The sequence below is a fragment of the Punctularia strigosozonata genome (assembly GCF_000264995.1).
Source record: "Punctularia strigosozonata HHB-11173 SS5 unplaced genomic scaffold PUNSTscaffold_9, whole genome shotgun sequence".
Lineage (NCBI taxonomy): Eukaryota > Fungi > Basidiomycota > Agaricomycetes > Corticiales > Punctulariaceae > Punctularia > Punctularia strigosozonata.
In genome coordinates this window covers 1,222,440-1,245,202 of record NW_006767441.1, presented here as the reverse complement: position 1 = coordinate 1,245,202, position 22,763 = coordinate 1,222,440, and the positions used below count along the sequence as shown (strand labels likewise).

The window sequence follows — 22,763 nt, the reverse complement described above, 5'->3', positions numbered from 1 at the left end:
ATACTCGTATGCGTACAATATGCGGAATGCAGAGCGTACGACTGCCTACATCGCTGCGAGCAAGATGATTGCAGATATATATAACAAATGAGTAGAGGGTCGTCGTCGATTAAAACGTAATTATATGTAAGCTCATGTGTCTACGGTCCAGCTGAATTGGACATGTAACCTCCGGCCTCAACACGTCGCGAGACCACCAAAAGCCCCTAGCTATGAGGTCTCGGCAGCCACGCCTACCTGCGCCGCTCTCAACACCCGTTCCTTGATCATGTACCCCTGCTTCTGGCAGTCGATGACAGTGCCCGGCTCTTTGCCCGGTATGGGCGCCTGATACAGCGCTTCGTGTTTGTTCGGATCAAATTTGTCGCCGGTCGGGTCGAAGGGCTTGATTTGATACTTGAACAATGTCGAAAGCAGCAATCGCTGCGTCGCTTCGACGCCGGTGTACAGCTCATGCAGGTACGCTTGAGGCGTCTTTTCGGTAGGCGGGGGCGTAGGTGTTGACGATGACGATGAGGCGGGATGTGAGGAGTCAAGGGACGGCGTGAGGAGGGACTGAGGGACGGATTTAAGGGCCATGCCGAGCACGTCGACCGTCTCGATGAGGTCCTTGGCGAACTTCGTGATCGCGAAGTCTCGGGTCTGCTCCTTTTCTCGGGCGGAGTTCCGTTGCAGGTTCAGGAAGTCGGCCTGGAGGTATTGTAGTCGACTCTGCGGAGGTATAGGTAAGCAATCTGCACGGTGGATTGCGGTGGATCATGGCGCTGTCTGGCGAGTCAAGCCGAGTCTTCCCGATTGGGTGACGAGGAAGCTGGGGGTGATTCAAACACACGCAGGGTGCAGAAGAACATCCTCGTAGCAGCGTATGTCGCCAGACAGAAGCAGCCAAGGTTGTGAAGGATGATGTATGATGCTCACTTTGAGGTCGGTGACTTCATCCTCTTTCGCCTTCAGTTTCGCCGCAAGTTCAGAGTCGGCTGAACCTGAGGCCGGTGACCCCTGATTTGACGCAGCGTCCGGCTGGGCAGCATCTTTTTGAGTCTCGGCGGAGCCTTCCGAGTACCACCTTGCACCCATAACTGCTCTCCGATGAGCGTGCATCGCGGGTCGTGCTAGCGACCGCGCAGACAACGAAGCCGTGCACTGACGGAAAAGCTGGGACGCCGACATTAGACCGGAGCAAAAGAAATGGTGACGGATATTAGGACGAGGACGAGAGCTCTGGGCCAGAGAGAAATGCGGGTGGTGACGCTGCTGACTGCCAAGCGCGAGAGCTGGCAGGGACAAGCGCCGACCCAAATTTCGCACAAGCGCTCACGTGCACCCGACGAAGTTGCGAGGTTGACGCCACCCCCTGGGCTTGACCCGGTCATTTTCTGGTGTCGGCCGAGTACCCTGCGAGTCATGGGCGCAACGTATTAGACTCTCTTTTTTTTATTTAGTTGTCCGATTATCTTGTGCGCGCACGACGTCCTTGGCCTGGACGAGCACATCCACAAGAGGTGCGGCCTTTTCACTTAACTTGCTCAGCACGTGGTGATCCACCGCGCGGTCTCCGGCCGGTGAGATCGAAATGCGCGGCGTCTACAAATTCAATCTGTTATCCTCCTCCATCCATCGTCGCGCCATGTCGTCGACGGCCAAAATCATAGACGGGACCGCGATTGCCAAGTACGCGACTCTGCTTGATGCCTATCCTCGATGTGCTCCTAACCTCTCTTGTATCGTGAAGGTCGATCCGCGAGGATGTCGCGGCGCGCATACAGGCGAAGAAGGCGCAGTTTCCGCGCTTCCAGCCTCAACTCGCCATCGTGCAGGCTGGCGCGCGCCCAGACTCGTCGGTGTACGTGCGGATGAAAGCAAAGGCGGCCGAAGAGGTTGGCGTCAAGTTCAAGCATGTCCAGCTTCCTGAGGGCGCGACCGTGGATGAGGTCGTGCGGGAGGTTCGCAAGCTTAACGAGGATGACACCGTCAGCGGCGTTCTGGTTCAACTTCCTCTTGGTTCCCATGTGGGCGCCGACGGGGAGCGCACAGTCACTGAGGCAGTCAGTCCGGAGAAAGACGTGGATGGGTTAGTCTATCTGTGCACCCATATAGCGAATATCACTCAGACAAGATAGTTTTCACGCGTACAACATCGGTCATCTGGCATCGCGAGCAGCGGTTCCGCTCTTCACTCCGTGCACCCCGACTGCGTGTATCAAGCTCCTCGAAACGACGGGCATCGAGATTGCCGGAGCTAATGCGGTGGTGCTCGGCCGCAGCGATATCGTCGGCAGCCCAGTTGCCGCGATGTTGCGTAACAAGGACGCGACGGTCACTCAGTGTCACAGCAAGACGAAGAACCTTCCCGAGCTTGTGGGTCTCCTCGCAATTCATCGCAGAAGGAATACTCACTTCACTCCTGTGCAGGTGAAAAACGTGGACATCGTCGTAGCAGCTATTGGCAAAGCAGAATTTGTCCAGGGATCCTGGCTTAAACCCGGTGCAGTGGTCATAGACGTTGGCATCAACTATGTTCCCGGTTCGTGTTACCTTCCTGCGTGTGCGAGTGCCCTCCTGAGCTTCTGCCAGATGCGACCAAGAAATCCGGCCAGCGTCTTGTTGGAGACGTACACTTCTCATCGGCTTCTGATGTCGCGTCGTACATCACGCCTGTTCCTGGAGGCGTTGGCCCTATGACAGTCGCAATGCTCATGGACAACACCGCCAAGTCAGCTGAACGGCTATGGGAGAGAACTAGGAACCTGCGTGTCCGCCCGCTTCCCTTGAATATCCTACCAAACGTTAGTTCGGAAATCAGCCTCATCACACCATATATTTATAATTGCTATAGGTCCCCAGTGACATAGAGATTGCTATGGCGCAGACGCCCAAGCCCATCACGGACGTCGCTCGTGAAATAGGCGTTCTTCAGAGCGAACTGGAGCCCTACGGATCTGTTAAAGCCAAGATTGACCTTGACATTCTCAAGAGGCTGTCGCATAGGAAGAACGGCAAATATATCATCGTTGCAGGGTTGGTGATGTCTACGCTGCTTCCTACTTCACAAATTCTGACGTCCTTTTAGTATCACCCCTACGCCTTTGGGTGAAGGCAAATCCACGACCACGATCGGTCTTGCGCAAGCGCTCGGTGCCCATCTGAATCGTCCGGCTTTTGCTTGCGTGCGTCAGCCCAGTCAAGGCCCTACCTTTGGTATCAAGGGCGGAGCTGCGGGCGGTGGATACAGTCAGGTCATTCCCATGGACGAAGTACGCAGCCATGACCTCGTACCAACAGTTATGCTCATATTTACCTGTGCAGTTCAACCTTCACTTGACTGGTGATATCCACGCTGTCACTGCCGCAAACAACCTGCTCGGTATGCTCTGCTGATGCGTTCCAGACTGAATGCTTAAACATTTCATAGCTGCTGCCCTGGACGCTCGCATGTTCCATGAGTCGACCCAGACCGATAAGGTACGAACCGTCGCCCCATCACGATTGCGAAGGTGCTGAGTCCTTCCAGGCTCTCTACAGTCGTCTCGTCCCGGCGAAGAAGGGCAAACGAGAGTTTGCGCCGCTCATGTTCAAGCGCCTGCAGAAGCTCGGCATCGACAAGACTGACCCCAACGATCTTACTCCCGAAGAGATCAACCGTTTCGCTCGTCTTGACATCGACCCGGAGACCATTACCTGGAACCGTGTCTTGGATGTGAACGACCGGTACCTCCGCAAGATCACGATTGGCCAGGCGCCTACGGAGCAGGGCCGCACCCGCGAGACGGGCTTCGACATCAGTGTGGCTAGCGAGGTTATGGCTGTACTTGCGCTCACAACCGGTCTGGCGGATATGAGGGAAAGGCTAGGAAACATGGTCGTTGCGACCAGCAAGCGCGGTGAACCCGTCACGGCTGATGATATCGGTGTTGGAGGAGCGTTAGCTGTGCTCATGAAGGACGCTATCAAGCCCAATCTCATGCAGACGCTTGAGGTGAGCTCATGCGTGGATTGCATGTGAGCATCCATCGTAACTACTTTACAGGGTACTCCGGTCTTCGTCCACGCAGGACCGTTTGCCAACATTGCGCACGGAAACTCCTCGATCATCGCTGACCAGATCGCGCTCAAGCTCGCGGGCACGGAAGAAGGCGATGGTCCTGAGCGCGTCGGTTACGTCCTCACCGAAGGCGGTTTCGGTGCCGACATGGGGATGGAGAAGTTCTGCAACATCAAGTGCCGTGTCAGTGGACTGAAGCCCGATGCCACCGTTATCGTTGCGACGACACGTGCGCTGAAGATGCACGGCGGTGGACCGGACGTGACGCCAGGAAAGCCTCTGTCCGACGTGTACACGAAGGAGAACTTGGACACGCTCAAGGAGGGATGCAAAAACATGGTCAAGCACATCCAGAACTCTAAAAAGTTCGGCGTGAAGGTCATCATCGCCATCAACCGGTTTGCGTGCGTGTTACAGCCACCTGGTGCATCGACGAATTTACTCACATGGTGATCTAAACGCAGAACTGATACGCCGGCGGAATTGGAGCTTGTCCGTCAAGAGGCCCTCGCTGGTGGGGCTGACGCGGCCGTGGTCACCAACCACTGGGCTGAGGGGGGTGCAGGTGCCAAGGATCTAGCTGAAGCCGTTATTGAAGCCTGCGAAGGCGAATCGCAGTTCAAGTTCCTCTACGACGTGAACCTCCCCATCGAGGAGAAGATCAACATCATCTCGAAGGAAATTTATGGCGCTGACGGAATCGAGCTCAGCGAGTTGGCTCGCAAGCAAGTCGATACGTACACCGCACAGGGCTACGACAAGCTGCCCAGTAAGCTTCGGCGTTTCACGTGGTCTTGCAGTGCCGCTGACATGATTTCAGTCTGTATGGCGAAGACGCAGTACTCGTTCTCGCACGATCCCAAGCTCAAGAATGTTGCTTCCGGGTTCACGATCCCCATCCGCGCCGTACGCCTTTCGGCCGGTGCGGGTTTCCTGTATCCCATTTTGGGCGACATGCAGACCATGCCAGGTCTCGGCACTCGCCCAGGTAAGCATTACTGCATCTCAGGTGTATACTCCATTAATTCATATATTGCTTTCAGGCTTCTGGGAAGTTGGTCTCGACCCCGAAACCGGTCGCGTCGTCGGCCTCTTCTAGGCGGGTAAGCCAGGAACGATCTTCACCAGATCATCTAACCCTCTCATTGGTGCTCAAAAACACCGCTGATGGGTATTTATGCCCTCTCGACGTCAACCGTCGCCAGCTGCGGGCAAGCGCCACGTCGCTCCGGGGAAGGAGCGGGCGGATTGTCGGTGCGATTGTGCGAGCAGCGGAGGTGCAAGAGCTCTTCCGGTCAGGTGCGAGGAGGCTGCGGCTCGCCGCCCATACTCTTCGGTGCATGAAATGTCTTGTATATGATGATATTAGTCCCTGGAGAGCGTCTTTCAGCGTGATCAAAATCGTCAAATTCGGTGTTCACGTGCTCTCGGTGCATCCTCTTGTCACTGTGGCACAGCGGCGTCTTCACTTTGTCTTCACACTCGCAAGCGCAACCGTCATGTCTTCGTCCGCAGATGAGGTACCTTGATGACTACCATGGTCTAACCACTGCTCAGCTCGTTATCACTCATGACAGCGCTCCAATTCGCCTACACTACGTCGTAAATCCCACAAGCGATCCGTTCTCTCAGATGATGACGGTTATGGATATGACGACCCCGAGCCCGCGACTGAACGGCCTCGAGCGCCTCCCATCAAACGCGCCCGCACGGACAGTACGCAGGGAGATGATATGGAAATCGACATTGAGGGCGACGATGACTACGTATCTCCCAAGACCTTGTTGCATCACTCGGAAGGCAGCAGCGAACCGCCATACTCAGAGAGGCCACCGAAGCGCGCTAGACGGAAACCAAAGCGATACGCAGACGACGATGAGGATGCTGAACCACCGGAGCAGAAACCGAAGGCATCCTCGAGCGTGAAAAGGAAGAAGCCCCCGGCGGTGCCGGACGCCTCCGCGACCAAGAAGAAGCGGAATGTGGTGTACTCGGACGATGACGATGAAGATGTGGGTTATGAGGAAAACTATGGCACCGGAGGGGACGGAGGGGTCGACGACGATGTGGACCTTGAGACTCCGGTGCGGTCGGACAAGATGAGCGGTCCGCGGGGAAAGGGTAAGCCGGTGCAACGCAAGCCGAGCATTGCGAAGGGTAAAAGGAAAGACGACAAGCCTATCATCATCGCGAAGGACGAACGTCTACCATTGCCTATCAAGCGCACCTCTTCCAGTACCATCGACACGAACGGCGCTCCCGGATCACCCGCTCCTCCTTCCTTGGCCTCCTCGGCCGCAGTGACTCAGGTCAATACCTTACCGACGGATGTCAAGTCTCTCAAACGGAAGTTCCCTACAATAAAGAAGAATAAACCTCCTCAAACTACCGATGCAACTCCTTCGTCCGTCCGGACAGGTAATCCTGCCGCTCGGGTCGATACGACCAAAACGGCTGTCGCCACACCACATGCATCGCTTTCGACTCCTTCTTCCGCCCGACCAGGGAAGCCGGGCGACTTCGACCTCAATAATCCTATGATTTGGAGCGAGATTATGAAATCGGTCAGTGCATGCCGGTTTGCAATTGCAACAACACCTATTCTCACTGATGGTGGTTTGATTGCGAAGGCGGGTAGCGGCGCGGCGAGCTCGGGTGTTAACCGGAAGGAGCGGGAAGAGGCTCGCCGACGAGAGTTGCACGCGCTGCGCGATGAGGCTAGGAAGAAGCGAGAGGCCGAACTCGTATGTTATCCTTTACAAATACACAACAGTAACTTCGTTATGAAACATGGCGCCCATCTCCAGAAATACGCCTTTGACCTGCAAGCGCAAGCGGAACGCATCGCGTTGTTCGAGGACAAGCTGAAGACACGGAGAAGTCGGGCGCTATGGCCGAACCATCTCGGCGGCGCGTTCCTGGATGAATGGGAAAGGCAGAAAAGGCAACAGGAGAGGGAGAGGGAGAGGGAAGAAGGTCAATGGGACGAGAGGGATCGAGAGAAGATGGACGGAGACGAGTCGCAGCATAGAGAGAGCCCGTGGAAGTCAGGCGAGCAGGATGATAAGGAACGGAAGGAGCCTCCAGATAGGTACGAGGGAGTTCAACAACGCAATGGGTGGATTGTGCGTTGATGGGCACCGAGGCAGTGTATTCTAGGCTCGCTTCTAGTGTTGCGAGATCGCCGTTCTGTTCCTGTATCATAGTATACATACCTCAACCTCCCCATGCAAACCCATGGGCATGGGACAGCCTGTGCTACACCTGCCATCGGTTTCCATCCCACAGGCCTGCCTCTTCTCCCGCATTGCGATGCACAGCTCGCGCGTGGTCCACGGCCTCGACGTTTATATCTGCATTCAATGTATTCGTATGTCCCTGACGGAGCTATAGTTGCCCTCATCAGACGCTCACCGAAGAATATCAAGCAAGTAATCAGCAACACTAGGGTACAATCATGCCTGTGCCATTGACGCTACTTGATCCGATGTTTCAGAGCATGTCCGTCCCAAAAGTACATATATGTAACTTGTGACGATGCACATTAGCAGGCCACCCGAACGCCGTGATGGAAACCCAAGCAGAGCTCGCCAACTTCACATCGTCTGACCGTACGTTACCTGCGATATCTTGATCCTAACTTTATGCAAACCCACAGTTCACAGATTTGGCAGCCGCGTTGAAGCAAGTCATTCACGGGCAGTATGCGTCTCTATCCCTGAACCCGGACATCGCCCGAATTTGCGAGTGTGCGGCGGGTACGTTCTCGTCTCAAGCTTGAGCTCATCCTCGCGGAGATAAATTAACGTCCATTTGGCCCAACAGTGGCACCTGTGAAATACACGGGCCGTTTTGCACAAGCTCTTCAACTTCACGAACAATTCCGTCAATACAGCGACCTCGAGGCTGCGCAGGAGTGCATCAACATCTACAAAGCACTCCTAGGAAAGCCGGAGAACTATCTTGATATACCAGCTGTTGAGCACCGTCTCAGCCCACGGCCCGCGACGACGCTCTGTGCACGCCCTAAACGATGCCATATTCTTATTCACTTGGCTCACATCTTTGAAGATCGTTTTCGCCATGCTGAGAATCCCAGCGACCTTGATTTCGCGATAGAGTACGGCCGAGATGCGTTGCTACTGTGTGGCGCCGAGCAACTGGTCTGTCCAACGGTCTCTGTGCTTTACGCCAACATCATGATTCTCTGCGCCGACAATGCCTCCAACCTGGACTGGATAGCCATGGCTGAAATCTTGTGCCGAGGAACCATTCTCATATGCTCCACAAAACATCCTCTCAAAGCAACCGCGCTTTCCTACCTTGGTTGGATCCTGTTTCGTCGCTTCTGGGTTACCGGTTCTGCAGCGTCTCTCGATGAAGCTATCAAACAGCAGCGGCTAGCACTGACAGAACTTCATCCCTCTCAAGCCCTTGAGAAACACCGACATCTACGCTATCTCGGCTCCTACCTTTTTCGTCAATATGAAGCCCTGAACGACCCTGGCGTTCTCGAAGAATCACTGACATTCACTGCCGAAGCTCTGCGACACTGCACAACAACACATATTGACAGGTCGAAGTCAGTCCATGACATGCTGCGGGCCATAGTTCGTAAATGCATGCATTCTCATTCCCTTGAGGATCTGGATCACGGAGTCAATATCGGACGGGCTGCTCTTCAATCTCGCTATTCTCACGGCACCCCCCCGGTGCACATGCTGGAGATGGTGGCGAATATCCTCAGCCTTCGCCATCAACTCAACCCTTCAGATGGTCATGACATCGATGAGGCGGTTCACCTATACAGAGAAATCATGAAGCGCTCGCCTCAGAGCTCCATAGAGTCTCATGGAAGGCATCTCGACCAAATCGCTCTGGCGCTTTATCTGCAGTACGGCTGGACTGGCGATCTATGCAATCTTGACGAGGCGGTTCATCTTTTCCGTCGAGCGGCTGACGCATCTCAAGGTTACTTCCACCTGCTTTCGGCTCGTAGAGTCGTATCGAGCTTAGCCGAAGCTTTGATGTGCCGCTTTGCGGAGATTGGGAACATTGAGGACTTGAACGAGGCACTGGACTGGGATATGCGTGCGTTGGCAGGCTCCCCATCAGAATCAGACTATAGCGGAATGGCCTTGCTGAAGGTTTCGCATCTATGCACGAGATACGAGGTGCTCCAGGACATGGCGGATTTGAATGAAGCGGTTGAATTGTCACGAAGTCTTCTAAACCTGCTATCACCTAATCACGTTTATAGAGTCGAAATCACGCACTACATGACTAAAGCTCTACTTTTACGTGGACGGGACACCAACAACACATCAGATATCACCATGGTCATCCAAGAGCTGACACCGATGATAGAGATTCTCTCAAGTATGCACCACGGTCCAGAAACGTTTCGTATACTTGCTTTAGGTCATCAGATCAGATTTCGCCAGACTCGAGATCCGGATGAGGCCATTCGCGCCCTGGAGGTCATGCATGCCATGCTGGCCCTAGCACCACCTGGACGCCGTTACCGGCACCAGTGTCTCATCAGTTCCGCAGAATTATACCTCGAACACGGTACTTCGTATCGGGACCTTGCTCTCGCCTTGACGCGCCTTCAGGATGCCCTGTCAGATAATCATAGAGACGTTCGTTCGCGTATCCAGGGCACTATGTCCGTTCTCAGCATCATCGAACTCAGCCACAAAGATATCTTCACGGTTGAACATACCATACAGGAGCAGCTCCTCGACGTATACAACTCTATCGTCAGCCTGCTGCCTCGTGTGGCCTTCTTTGGACTTCATCTGCGAACCCGGCTCACGTCCCTACGTGTCGGTCAAGCCGTGGCTCTTACGGGTGCATCCCACGCACTCAACCTGTCCTTTCCGGAGAAATCCCTGGAAATTCTTGAGCAGGGCCGCGCTGTATTCTGGACGCACAGCTTACGTCTCCGCTCGCCATTTGACTCTGTTCCGAGCGAACTCCGCGATCGACTGCTGTTTCTCGCCAGAAAACTAGAACAGACGTCACCTTCTGGACAGGATTCTCGAGAAATGGAATCAGAGGCTGCACGAAGGAGACAGCAGAGCGAGGACTTCAACGCTTTGCTGGAGGAGGTCCGAATGCTGCCTGGCTTTGACCGTTTTCTTCTGCCAGATCAATGCTCCACGCTCATGAAAGCCGCGGAAAATGGTCCGGTGGTGGTGCTTCTATCGAGCAGATTGGCTTGCCATGCCATCATCATCAAGCCTTCGCAAGATCTGATGAGCATCCCACTGAAGGAACTCACCGAGGAGTGGCTGGTGGCATCGTGCACGTCATGGCGGTCAGCGGCGACAGAGGCTAGATCGAAATTGAAGGAGCGTCTACAGGTGTCAAAATCAGCGAAACGCCCGAAGTCAAAACATACCCATGCTGACGAAATTTTGCGTCGCTTGTGGGTTCATGTTGTGCTCCCAATCTTTAACGCATTAGAGATCAAGGTGTGTTATAGATTGACGTAGCAGACGTGTTTCAATACTCACATACGGCAATCACAAGGCGAGCACAGGCCATAACCGCCCTCGTCTATGGTGGTGTCCCACTGGACAGTTTGCGCATCTCCCGATCCATGCCGCAGGCGCCGGCGGGGTATGGTGCTCCGACTACGTCGTATCTTCGTATACTCCGACGCTTAGCTCTCTCATCGGAGCCCGAGCATCATCTGCCCCATTGAGAAAGCTTGATGTGCGAGCCTTGGTGGCGGCGGTGCCTCGGTCGGACATGCCACAATGGAGTGACTTACTCTCGACCCGCGAAGAAGTTTCCGCTGTTCGTGCAGTGCTGCCTGCAGGCGTAGAAATATCTACTGCGAGCGAAAACGGGTTCAGTACTAGAGCTTATGGAGAGGCGATCACGTCGGAAACATTGTTGGAGAACCTACCACGGGCGACGATCCTGCATCTTGCATGTCACGGCCACCAGGATCCGGAGGATCCGCTGAAGAGCGGCTTCGTGATGCAAGACCAGATGCTGACAATCGAGAAACTGATGCCGACGCCTGTTCCGCATGCGTTCATGGCATTCTTGAGTGCTTGCGAGACAGCCAAAGGGGACAAGGTAAATTCACAGTTGTCGAGACGAGTGTGTATATGCTCTAATGGAACCTCATAGAATCAGCCGGACCAGGTTGTTCACCTTGCCGCGACTTTGCTGTTCGCGGGATTCAAAAGCATCATCGCCACGCTCTGGTGAGCCCATTTGCCTCCACCAAACCTAATTGCGCATCTTACTCACCTAGTTCCTACGCAGGTCGATGGAGGACGTAGATGGACCACTCATCGCCAAGTCCGTGTACGGAGGCATATTTGGAAGCGACGCGGAGTATATCCATCCTGACGATGTTGCGTACGCGCTCGACGAGGGGGTACAGAAGCTCCGCCATGCACACCCGGATCCGAGTCGCTGGGCGCCCTACATTCATCTAGGAATCTGAAATCACCTGGGTTATGTATCAAGGGTTGGACGTGGGCATCCTTGCATGTAGTCAGGACCAGAAAAGGTAGCGCAGCGTAATCATGAAGGTTGTGTATTGCTGGCCCTCGCTCGTGCATTATCTGCAAGTTTATGTACTTGCTGGAAGCACATGTCGAACCATTTCCTCATATCCCTGTTTTGTTTGCAGCCCTGCTTTCCGACGGCGCCGTCTGCAACTTCAAGTGCAGCCATTTTCCCTTCCAAGTTCTGCTCCGGCAGCAAAAGATCAATGGTCGTATTGAGGTTGTTCAACACGGCTCCGAATGCATCGATCGCTGGGAGCACGCCATTTTTCCTTTCCGAAGGGTAGAGAGTCACCGCGACCAGATTATCAAATGCGGACTGGAGGGATGTAGAGTGAGACAAGAGGGTGTCGAGGGTAGGACCCCCAGAGGATAACGCAGGTGCTGCGGGTGCAAGAAGGTCGAGTAGTATTCGTTTGTGCAGAAGCGTCGTCACCCGTAGGAGGGGATGTATCTGTAAGTAATGCATGATGAGGCGATCAGCACGATCTTCAGGATTATTAGAGGTGCAGGACTCACAGCCTTGGCCTGCTCCAATTCATCCTTGGTCATCTTCGTAGCACTGATGCCCCACTCCGCCCACTCAGCATCGTTCTCTTCCTCCCACTCGTCTTTCTCGCCCCCATCTTCAGAATCTTCCTGCTCAGCATCCTCTATCGCCTCCGTCACCTCCTTCAACGCGTCTTCCAGCGTGCTCCGATCTTCCGCCCATCGCTTCCGAACTGCGCTCCGGTTATCCTTCGATATCCCGTTCGGACCCCGAGCCCGCTCCACCAGATCATGTATCGTGCCGGTTTTGACTAGATATTCTTCGCCAGCCGCGCCCGAACCAGACGTAGCCGGTCGTCCGTCGGCGTTCAAATCCAAGAATGTTTGCAGAAGCCCGTTAACGGCTTCGATCACGTCGCGCACGACGTGCGTAGCTTCTGCTTTCAGAGTCGCGCCATGCTTTATCTCGTCGAATAGATTGACATTGGCCGATAAAGCGAGGATATGCGTAGACAGTTCCTTCAGTACTGCAACAGAGGCCGAGTAGGTCGGCTTGGATGGTTTGAGCGCGATGGATAGCTTTGTAGAATCGGAGTAGACGAGAGATAACAGCGACGCAAGATCCTTGTGCAACACTTCAAGAGATGGGTGTTGATCATTGGGGGGAAGAACGCCAGGCGTGCTCAACGCAAGTAGAGCAGCTTTGGAAGTTTCGGCGGCGATAACTAGGGAAGCGACAGCTAACCGAGGATTTCAGATCGTGGAAGGGCGTTACGAGTGACTTACGTACCTTGATGTCTGTCTCCCATCGTCGACGGGGCACAGGTGGATCTGTAAGTAATGGCGGATGGCGAAGGTGAGCGTGGAGTCAAAGTTATCGAAGCGCGCAGTCAATGAAATCAGTGAATGAGGTCACGAGGGGACATTTGATTGGGGCGAATGCCGGAGACGCACGCGTTTCCGTCCTTCAGCTTCCTAGTCTACGACATCCTTAGGCGATGTCCGGCTTGCCCGTAAGTCTTACCCCTCGGATCTCGTCTCCATTGCTCATCACCGAACAGATGTCGGGTTTGCTGCGTGCGGCGGCGCGCACACCCACCTTCATCCAACCGCCGAATATCCCGAAGGCGTTCGGCAGTCTGCTGCCACATCGTCGCTCGTTCGCCTCCCAAAGAACATTTTCATCCTCTACTAATATTCTTCGAATACACTGTATGGGAACATCTGGACGCATTCTCGGCGTTTACGCCCACGCCAACGTCTCGACGAAACGATGCCAGCAGCGACACCTCTCCTTGTCATCCTTGAACCCCTTCAGCAAACGTCCTGCGGTTCCACAACCCTATCAAGTCGCTGCTATCTCCAAGGCAGAGGCGGATGCGGATGCGAATCCTCATGACGTGGAAAAACAGCTGGCCTTATATCAGGCATTAGCGTCGTTACGAGTGAAGCCAGCGTACGACACAATCATCGCGAGATGGGAGCGTATGTGCGAGTTCGTGCGTATAGTCAACTATGGATCACTGCGGACCCACTAAATGTTCTGTGCCAGGATCCTCAATCACCTTTACTTAAATCCGACCCCGCTTTTGAGCTTTACCTTGATGCCCTTGTCGAAACCGGTCTTGCGTCCTCGGTAAACGCTGCTGTTCGCAGACGAGAGACTCTACTGGCATCGGCTGGATCATCCGCGATCTCTGCTACGGAACCCCCTTCTGTGGATGCTTCTTCTTCTCCAGCTTCCGCCCCCGTCACCATTGCAACATCGTCTCCGGCTCCGGCTCCAGCTTTCACTCCAACTGCGAGCTCTCTCATTGCCAACAAGGTTCTACTTGGCAAGGTTTCATCTCCAGGACAAGCTCTCTCTCCGTCTGTTGCGGCTCTCGTCGGTGGGGGTGCAGGCATCCCTGGTAATCCCATCCACGTTACCATCGACGGCCCGAAAGGAAACACCTGGCTCCCTGGCGTAATCCGGTACATCGTCACCACCCTCACCCTTGGCTTCTTCGTGCTCGTCGTCTTCTCCGTCCTGATGGAAAATTCGGGGCTGCTGAAGGCTGGCCCGAAGCCGTCTGAGTTTGAGCCGTTGGAAGGCAAGACGGTCAAGTTTGCGGACGTACAAGGGGTGGACGAAGCGAAGGATGAGCTCAAGGACATCGTGGAGTTCTTGAAGGATCCGAACGCGTTCAACTCTCTTGGCGGCAAGCTGCCCAAGGGTGTGCTCCTTACTGGCCCTCCCGGTACTGGTAAGACCATGCTTGCAAGAGCTGTCGCTGGAGAAGCTGGCGTACCATTTCTGTTCGCCTCCGGGTATGTTCCTGTGCTCGAGTACAACCCGTTCAATCAGTTTGATTCTCATACTTATCCCTTAGGTCGGAATTTGACGAGATGTTTGTCGGTGTCGGTGCTAAACGCGTCCGCGACCTGTTCGCCAAAGCCCGCCAGAAACAGCCTGCGATTATCTTTATCGACGAGCTGGACGCGATAGGCGGCAAACGCTCCCACCGCGATTCTCAGTACGTGAAGCAGACGTTGAACCAGCTTCTGGTCGAGATGGATGGCTTCGAGCAGAGCGAGGGTATCATCGTCATCGCGGCGACGAACTTCCCGGAGAGCTTGGACCAGGCCCTCGTACGACCCGGGCGCTTTGATAGGCATGTCGCGGTCCCGCTGCCCGATATTCGTGGTCGGATTCAGATTCTCAAGACATACATGAAGGAGGTCGTGACTTCTGACAGTGAGCAATGCGTTCCTGTTCCTGTCCCTGAATGGTTCCGCTGACGTAGTTCAGATGTCGACGTGTCCGTCCTTGCCCGAGGCACACCCGGATTCTCCGGCGCCGAGCTAAAGAACATGGTCAAGTCAGCATGCGATCAGCATATCAGAGTTCGAACAATGCGGCTGACTACTGCTTCCTTCCTCCTAGCCTCGCAGCCATTCAAGCTTCGAAGGAACGTTCCAAAGAGGTTACATTGAAACATTTCGAATGGGCTAAGGTTAGGCTTTTGACCCTGCACTTGCCTCATACATGAAAGGTCATCTGACGGGCATTACGATCGCGGTTCTCAGGATCGGATTACTATGGGCGCCGAGCGACGGAGCACGTACATCTCCGACGAGGTCAAGAAGATGACCGCCTATCATGAGGTGCGACCGGAAACACGGTCCTGTTGGCATTAATCACCGCTTGATAACTGACGGCCCGGTCCCTTTTCATCCAATGGCAGGGCGGGCATGCATTAGTGGCGCTGTATACTCCTGGTGCTATGCCGCTGCACAAGGTCACCTGTATGCCGCGAGGACATGCTCTCGGTATTACTAGTCAATTACCGCAGGACGACAGATACTCTGTTTCTATGAAGGAGTATCTTGCCGAGATCGATGTCTGCATGGGCGGTCGCCTCGCCGAGGAGCTCAGTAGGTTTTGCACTCTCGTTGTATGTATCAGCAGCTGACAAAGTTACAGTATACGGACCTGAGAATGTGACCAGTGGATGCACGTCTGACCTCGCGCACGCGACCCAAGTTGCGCAGAATATGGTACGCCGTTTCGGCATGTCGAAGACGGTGGGCCCGGTGTATTTCGACGAGAACATGGCAATAAGCACAGAGAAGAGGCTGGAGATTGAGTCCGAAACCCGGAAGTGCGTAATGAAAACACTGAAATTGTTTCCATGCTCACGAAATCCTGCTGCAGCATTCTTGTGGCCGGAGAACAGCGCGTGATGAAGCTCCTGAAGGAACGAGAAGATGAACTACACAGAGTACGTCATCGTCTCCTTTCCTCGAACATTGTTAACCATTGACGTACAGCTGGCACATGCATTGGTCGAGCACGAGACCATGGATCTCCAGGAGGTGCAAAAAGTGATCAAGGGCGAACCGATACGAAACATCAAGGAAGTCATCGAAGAGGAGATGGCCAAGCCTGCGCCATAGCCCGTGTCGGATCTCATGAATTCTGCCGGTGCCGTGTGTCCTTGCTTTCTAGCTTGCTCTTGCGTATCATTCGTCGTGATGTGGGAAGAACCATCAATATAGCAACATCGATATAATTTATGACAATCTAGTTACGGGCGGTCACATCAGCCCTCGTTGATATTGGACGTTTGGTATGCAGCTGTGAGCCAACACGAAGCAGAGGATTTATCTATCACGCATCAATTGACAGTAGGCAGGTAGATGCGTTGAAGCATGCTCGTGCCGTGCTCGTCAAGGTGCTCGTGGTGTATCTGAGGTTCTAGCACGGTTCTAGTGCGATGCAGGGCCTTGCGGGGCCGTCTTTGATTTTTGTCGTGAAACCTTCTCTATCTCGAGCGCATGGACGAGGGCTTGGAGCGCAATCTGAGATTGTCGTCAGCGATTTGGCGCTCAGCGAACCCCTCGAGACGGCCCGTAATCCCGGTAGCGTACAACCCTGACCATCAAACAGGAACATTATGCGGGGGGAAGATCCTGCAAGTCACAGGGCAAGACGCAAGCACATCCAGGTTGACCTTGCGTACCCGTGCCCGAATGACGGAGTCCTGTCCAGGTAATACAAGGAGATGCGGTTCGGATGCCAAGACGCTTGCGGCTCTGGGTCTCCGGATGGAAGGTCAAAGCGATCGCTCGTGCTGATCCTGACGATATCTCGGAGTAGAGATTGTTATCGAAGGGCATTTCGTCGATGGTGTGTTTGAGATCCGCCCATATCCCCTCCTTAAGAGGACTCGCTGTACCGAATGAGGCATTCGGGACCCTGATCCAGTCCAAATCGCCAAAGCAGATCGAGAGAATGGCGGTCATGCGCTCCGGTGCGGTATTAGGATGCAATGTAAGCTTGTCGAAAGGTCCGAGTCTGGACATGCCTCAGGGACATTGGCACTCTTCCACGAGTTTCTGACAAATGCGCAAACCTACGGCCAACGTGATTCTTCTTCTTGCTTCCGCTAGATAAGAAGCCAGCGATCTGGGAGCTTTTGCATCTAACAAGGGACATCAGCGGTGGCGCCAGGAAGGTCAGGATGCGTCAAATCAAACGCCCAACGATGCCTTCGGGACGCAAGTGGCGCTTTATGGGCGGCGGTGTGCTCACCAGAACATGAGCCTGCTGCTGCGATTCGAGTGTGCGAAGTTAAAGGACATGACCATGGGTAGCGAAGCTGGTCCCCTTTCGTTGTGGACTTTGTCGATCGTTTTGGAACGTGATTGATGCCCACGGATCAATTCAAATATCGTGTATCCCCGTTTCTAGATCTGATGCGATTGGCATATAAGGTTCCAAATCAACTTTCGGAGAGGCCGCTGCAATCTGTGGTGATATCGCGATAGATAGGACCATTCAGTTATCGAGATGACGCGAGGTTCTGACTGTACTCTGCCGTTACTCTAGAGTCTAGAGAGCGCTTTGATTACACGACCTGTATTGGTGCCGCGCGGAGACGACAGAGTTGTATGACATGTGCCACAAGGACGAAGTCTGAAGGTTCGAGGCTCCAAGAAAGTTGCATGCAGAACTCTGTAGGCTGGAGTCGTATCAGAAGGCCGCAGGTCAGCTGCTGCCGCAAGTCGAGCTTGGTAACACGCGGCGTTCGAGTTAAATATAACGCAGAATGCATTGCTCAGGTACCCATCGTTCGCACGTTGAGAGGATGTATACACCGGTGCAAGTCAGCATGCGGAGTCAGGACCGAGGATGGAGCAGTGGGGGTTAACGCGACAAAATCGACGGCAAAGTAACGACGGCCGGGAGAGTTTAGGTAAGTCACGCAGCACCTTGCCCTGCTCTATGTGCACCGGACCTGTAGTAGCGCAAGTTAGGCTTCAAGGTTCTGCGATGCAGCCTGTATTGAGATCGTGTGGGCACGATAAGATGAGCCCGTCACATCGCAAGAGTCCCGTGAGCTCCTCGCACAAGCACCCTTTTCTGCAAACATATTGAACACAATCCCGCCCTCAAACCGCCAAAACGCGATGCCGACCGATGCTTTGTCTCGGTTGCAGGCCGCGGTGATAGACATCCCAAAAGCCGGCGTATTTGCCGTCCGAAAAGCGGGGAAAATCTAAGGGGAACCTAGAAAAAAGAACACCTTGCACCACGGTGCAAAGTTGGCGCTGAATTTGCGTGGGCCCCTCGCTTCTTGATTTCATCTGCGGGCTTCGGGAGGAAAACGTGCATTTATCGCGCGCTCACAGGCGCGCGGCTCAACTCAGCGACATTCCGGTTGCTTTATCCGATCCCCGCTAGGCTGCCCCCTTCGCCCCTCACGCACCTGCCGTTCTGAGGCGAACGGCACGCTACAGCCACTTCTAGACGTAAAGGCCATCGTTGGCCCGATCCGATTTCCTTTTCGCGACTTACCAATTTATAAGGGTCAGACCAATGCTCAAATGGGCCAGCGATACCGTCTCCTGCCTCCTCTTGACGCCGTGACGGGTTTAACGATCGACCCGCCGGTCTTCGCTGTGGATCGTCCCAGACGCGCCTCCAGGATTGATTGACTTACGGACGAGAGCGGGAATAACGTTTATACGACGCAAATCATCCCCGACTTATAGGACTTCTTCGGTCGTCGCACCGCCGTCTCCTTTCTCCGCCGACGACCAGGTGAGATCCCTCCAGCGGCCAGGAACAAGCTTTTCCGGTCGACATCTAACTCGCCGACAGATGTGTTATCGACGGCTCTTCTTCATCAAATCCACGGCCTGTGGGCATCTCACGTTCACTCGACAGCAAAGTATCGACTGCGGCGACTCGGGCTGCTACCTCAGCTCTGCACACCCGTCGGACTGCGAGCAAAGAACAGGGAACACTTGCAGGTGTAAGCGGTGGTTCTCGTGCGTCGTTGTCCTCTGTAACGCCGTCTGCATACCCCTGAACGATGACCTCACTTCCAGGCAACCAGAAAGAAGTACGTCGATCCTTGATTTTCAGCACCCGCATACTCATTCGCGCTTTGTCCAGTCGTAGATCGGCAAGTGAGTGTGCTCATTTCCTGCGATAAACAACGACTTGACATGATGCATGTCAGGATCCTGCTCCGTGCAGTCGCTGCGCATAGATTATTATTACGCTGTAACAACAATATACTTTACACTGGGAATATTTATTTGAAGCCTACATCTCCAAGTCGTCCTGACCGAGCAGCATATTATCGTCAATACCGCCATCACCATATGGGTCGTCCTCGTCCATAGCGTCTTGTCGCTGATGCTCGGCTTCGAGCGCCAACTCCTTTTGTCTCGCCTGTGCTTTTTCGATGTCCTCAAGGGTCCACAAAGAAATGCCTGTCTGGTTTTCATTCGGGTTCTGTGAAATCGTCCTCATGAACAGTTTCGATAACGTCAACGCCATGTCTGTGGATAGATTCGACGCCGTCTCTGTTATGTACTGGTTTATCCACTTCGGCAGCTTCGCCCTCTTGTCGGCCCGAGCGAACCGCTACAGCAGACCCTCGCATCAGTCTTCAAGGAAGGGGGTGTGCGGCGCCGCCAACGCACCTTATCCGCGAAGATCATGAGCCCCCAGTCCGTTTTACCACGCAGGACACGCCCGACACATTGTGCCGCGTTTCGCATGGCATCAAATCCGAGGAATTCGGACTCGCGGATGCGGTAAGCGTCCCGAAGGTACTCGAGCCTTGCTTTGAGGATCCTGCTTTCTGTGTATTGGTACGGTACCCTGTGCAACGGAACGAGTGTAACCCCATCTGTCGCGGCGCATGAGTAATAGGGGCACTAACCCGAACATGATGACGGCTCGACCATAGTTATGGTCGAAATCAATGCCCTCGGAAACCTTTCCACGCGCAACAGAAAGAAGGACGGCTCCCCGTCCGTTATCACAAGCCTGAAATATAATACATAATACCGTTAGGTTGGCGGTCCGTTGGAAGCATGGCGCACGTACCCTTCGATAGTTCTCGAGAGCGATGCTCGTTTCGTTCGCGTCCGGCGTCTCGACGAATATCAGCTTATTCTTCCAGACCTCGTTGAGAATTCCCTGGAAGACATTTCATCATTCGACTCGGTGGCGCAGGATCCGGATTGCCTAGAGCGTTCCCTCCTGTCACTCACCATGTCATTCCACGCAGCCACGATCGACTCCATGTACAGATAACTGGGGAAGAAGGCGACGATGCCGTCGGGCACAATCTTGCTGTACTCGACCAGAATACTGCCGAAGTTCCGGACGACTGCGGGGTCATTCCTGACTTCGAACCGCGAACTCACGGCCACCTGGTCGCTTCCGCGAGTGATGACCTATCCCGCACATCAGAATATTCGTCGAAAAGGAACGGGGCCGGGTCCCACATTTGATGGCGAGTGGGAAATTCGCCGGTGGGAACAAGAAGGCGAAAGGCAAGTGAAGGCAGAAGGAAGGACGGTGAGAAGAACTGACCAACGGAAGGAACGCGTTGCGCGTCAGAGTCATGGGGTACGTCTCCTGTACCACGGGTGTGAACTGCAGCATCTTTGGGTACATGTCCAGCGGCGAGATGGTTCCAGAAGTGATGATGACACTGCTGAATCGTTCAAACACAGGCTTGATCGCTATCGCAGGGTCCAGACATCTGTGTCAGCAGCAAAGCGTAAGTGGAATGATCCTCTGCGTCTGCTTGGGCACGCGCGGCGAGGTGCGCGACTAACGTTAGATGGAACATAGGGTTCGGCACGGTTGCGTTATCAGTCTCAAATGGCTCTAAGATCAGTAGGAAGCCTGTGTGTAACTGTGGTGAGACTCGATCGGCTAGGCCGGGGATCGGGCGAAAGACTTGCCTTTTTCGTACGTCGAGACTAGGGTCGCGAAGCTGGCAACTTTCTGCAGGCTTGAGTACTCGTCGATCCGGGTTAGCTCGAGAGTGCGAACTAAAGATTGGAGGCGTTCCGCGCAGAATCTACGGTAACGACCTAAGCCGGAACACCCATTAGTGCCCGCAAGTTCTCACCTCAATGGACGTCTCTCGATGTAGGTTATGTCCTTCAGGTGCTGCAAGAATGATAGGGGTGTTTCGGCCACAACGTGAAGGACACGCATGCGCGTCTAACGGCATCGATCTATCAGAGACACAATGCAGTATGGCGTGAGTTGACGTTACCTTCAGGTACTCCACGAAGCGCTTCAGGAATGCAACAAAATGCTCCGCTTTCCGGATGTTTCCCGGTATAGCCTCTTTGAGAAGATCGTCGGGCAATACTGATGTAACCGAGGTTAGTAACTAATGAGTAACATGTTTCAATGGTACTATCATATGAATCACCTGGACTGGTAACAAATGCGTCCTCATCTGACTGCTCGTCCGTTGTTTCCTGCAAACCCTCCACCAGCTTCGCGTACTCATCCTGGAGCTTGGAGGCATCCGTCTTCTTGATTCTGTACATGCGCCGGATAAACAAAGGTCGCGCGTCAAACAAATGGTCCAAGCGTACTCTTCTATCTTCTCTCCTAACCGGATCACACTCCTTGAGGCGGAGTCCAGCATAGGCCGTGTCAGATCAATGCTCAGCGATTCGATGCATACGTTGTCTGTCTAATTTGTCAGAGGTGGACGACAGCCAGCAGAACGAGTTATCAACCGATATTGTGGGCCTCGTCAAACACGACAATTGCATCCTTCGAGAGCTCTTTGGACACCTGCTCAGCAACTTTGGGGTCCAAGAGATAATGGAACGAGTAGATGATGACATCGACGAAAGGCATCTGTAGAACGCTATTAACGATGTGATCCGCACGAAGATGACCAGGAGAACGCACCATACGCCGAACGGTGAAGTACGGACATGTCCCCTGGTCTCGGCCGTACTGGAGAACGTCCGCAAGTGTCCAGATACCGGGCGGTATGAGGTTTCCTGGTTCCCTTTCACTAAGTTTCTGGGCCAGGATACTTCAACAATGCATGGCAGCACCATGGCGTAGCCACACACCTCGTGGAAGGTGCAGAGCTCCACGGACCCAGGTTCAGCACGACCCCTCTCGCATACCGCAGAGTTCGTCAGGTCTCTGCACCGTGCATCGACAACCTTTCCTTTCTTCTCTTTTGAAACCTGTTGATGAGTACGAGCGTGACTACACATTGACAGCGAAATGACAAGAAAGCGACACGCACCTCAGGATGTATGCATAGGTTCTTCCGACTCGTCAAGCCGAGTCCAGAGAAGTTTCTTTCCTTCTCCTTCTCCTCTTCCGTTTCGGCACATTCGATGCGATACTCCATCAGACGTTTGAGCTCGGACAGGGCTTTCTCGATTTCAGGCACGGTTCGCGAGCAGTATATTAGTTTGCGTTTGGTGGGATAGAACTTGAAGTCGAGATGAGGAAGTGCACAAAATGGGGTAAAAATAAGGGTACTTGTTGGTATGAGACAATCAACGACAACAGCGACACCGTCTTGCCAGTTCCGGACGGCATCTCGAGCACGCAATGACCCTATAGATGGCTTGAGCACCACTATACGAGCATGAGCTATCACAAACGCGCACTGTTGCATCGAGAGTACGCTTGAGATCGCACATATACGCATATTGCTCTGCTCCGTCGTCAACACTGCGCCGTTCATTGGCGTTGAAACTGAGGCACTTACCAGGGTATATTCGATCATAAGGGAAGATGATCTACGAACCAAGCTGTTTGTATAAACATAATACTGGATTTGATTGGTACCCACAGGAAGGTTATCTATGTGGAACTTCATTCAAAGGACCAAGGTCAAGGTCAG

The 22,763-nt window shown here is 53.9% G+C and overlaps 7 protein-coding genes across 7 annotated transcripts; 4 read left to right on the top strand and 3 right to left on the bottom strand.

Moving 5' to 3' along the window:
- Positions 1 to 55: 55 nt before the first annotated feature.
- On the bottom strand, positions 56 to 1,290 carry PUNSTDRAFT_53706 (GrpE nucleotide exchange factor). The gene is made up of 2 exons (XM_007385605.1): positions 919 to 1,290; positions 56 to 711 (listed from the first exon to the last, which is right to left on the bottom strand). Exons 1-2 carry the CDS (start codon positions 1,075 to 1,077, stop codon positions 211 to 213), a joined length of 660 nt encoding a protein of 219 aa, XP_007385667.1. The 5' UTR covers positions 1,078 to 1,290; the 3' UTR covers positions 56 to 210.
- Positions 1,291 to 1,627: 337 nt separating this feature from the next.
- On the top strand, positions 1,628 to 5,141 carry PUNSTDRAFT_114825 (FTHFS-domain-containing protein; the record flags this gene model as incomplete). The annotated part of the gene is made up of 14 exons (XM_007385604.1): positions 1,628 to 1,671; positions 1,733 to 2,071; positions 2,121 to 2,358; positions 2,413 to 2,524; positions 2,575 to 2,786; positions 2,837 to 3,018; positions 3,071 to 3,254; positions 3,307 to 3,364; positions 3,413 to 3,462; positions 3,512 to 3,976; positions 4,028 to 4,446; positions 4,507 to 4,811; positions 4,863 to 5,030; positions 5,086 to 5,141. The coding sequence occupies 14 exons, from the start codon at positions 1,628 to 1,630 to the stop codon at positions 5,139 to 5,141; spliced, it is 2,832 nt and encodes a 943-aa protein (XP_007385666.1).
- A 3,145-nt stretch (positions 5,142 to 8,286) lies between these two features.
- On the top strand, positions 8,287 to 8,661 carry PUNSTDRAFT_71716 (uncharacterized protein; the record flags this gene model as incomplete). Its single annotated transcript, XM_007385603.1, has 1 exon — positions 8,287 to 8,661. A coding segment is annotated over one exon (375 nt), but the record flags the coding sequence as incomplete, so codon positions are not given.
- A 644-nt stretch (positions 8,662 to 9,305) lies between these two features.
- PUNSTDRAFT_53704 (uncharacterized protein) lies at positions 9,306 to 10,752 on the top strand. The gene is made up of 6 exons (XM_007385602.1): positions 9,306 to 9,706; positions 9,768 to 9,936; positions 9,986 to 10,264; positions 10,329 to 10,404; positions 10,459 to 10,499; positions 10,564 to 10,752. Exons 1-3 carry the CDS (start codon positions 9,322 to 9,324, stop codon positions 10,002 to 10,004), a joined length of 573 nt encoding a protein of 190 aa, XP_007385664.1. The 5' UTR covers positions 9,306 to 9,321; the 3' UTR covers positions 10,005 to 10,264; positions 10,329 to 10,404; positions 10,459 to 10,499; positions 10,564 to 10,752.
- Positions 10,753 to 11,314: 562 nt separating this feature from the next.
- Positions 11,315 to 12,907, bottom strand: PUNSTDRAFT_144866 (uncharacterized protein). The gene is made up of 3 exons (XM_007385601.1): positions 12,857 to 12,907; positions 12,097 to 12,806; positions 11,315 to 12,031 (listed from the first exon to the last, which is right to left on the bottom strand). The coding sequence occupies exons 1-3, from the start codon at positions 12,873 to 12,875 to the stop codon at positions 11,594 to 11,596; spliced, it is 1,167 nt and encodes a 388-aa protein (XP_007385663.1). The 5' UTR covers positions 12,876 to 12,907; the 3' UTR covers positions 11,315 to 11,593.
- A 373-nt stretch (positions 12,908 to 13,280) lies between these two features.
- Positions 13,281 to 16,005, top strand: PUNSTDRAFT_71409 (ATP-dependent peptidase; the record flags this gene model as incomplete). The annotated part of the gene is made up of 10 exons (XM_007385600.1): positions 13,281 to 13,565; positions 13,619 to 14,376; positions 14,439 to 14,803; positions 14,858 to 14,927; positions 14,993 to 15,062; positions 15,136 to 15,213; positions 15,294 to 15,483; positions 15,533 to 15,710; positions 15,764 to 15,830; positions 15,880 to 16,005. 10 exons carry the CDS (start codon positions 13,281 to 13,283, stop codon positions 16,003 to 16,005), a joined length of 2,187 nt encoding a protein of 728 aa, XP_007385662.1.
- Positions 16,006 to 18,367: 2,362 nt separating this feature from the next.
- On the bottom strand, positions 18,368 to 22,759 carry PUNSTDRAFT_127101 (DNA repair helicase). Its single transcript, XM_007385599.1, has 24 exons — positions 22,713 to 22,759; positions 22,629 to 22,659; positions 22,528 to 22,574; positions 22,397 to 22,474; positions 22,155 to 22,346; positions 21,973 to 22,092; positions 21,803 to 21,919; positions 21,625 to 21,748; positions 21,478 to 21,574; positions 21,309 to 21,421; positions 21,147 to 21,244; positions 20,997 to 21,091; positions 20,827 to 20,945; positions 20,698 to 20,767; positions 20,450 to 20,621; positions 20,125 to 20,310; positions 19,958 to 20,050; positions 19,791 to 19,897; positions 19,549 to 19,729; positions 19,080 to 19,489; positions 19,013 to 19,026; positions 18,946 to 18,959; positions 18,716 to 18,885; positions 18,368 to 18,655 (listed from the first exon to the last, which is right to left on the bottom strand). Exons 1-20 carry the CDS (start codon positions 22,737 to 22,739, stop codon positions 19,166 to 19,168), a joined length of 2,391 nt encoding a protein of 796 aa, XP_007385661.1. The 5' UTR covers positions 22,740 to 22,759; the 3' UTR covers positions 18,368 to 18,655; positions 18,716 to 18,885; positions 18,946 to 18,959; positions 19,013 to 19,026; positions 19,080 to 19,165.
- Between the last annotated feature and the right edge of the window lie 4 nt (positions 22,760 to 22,763).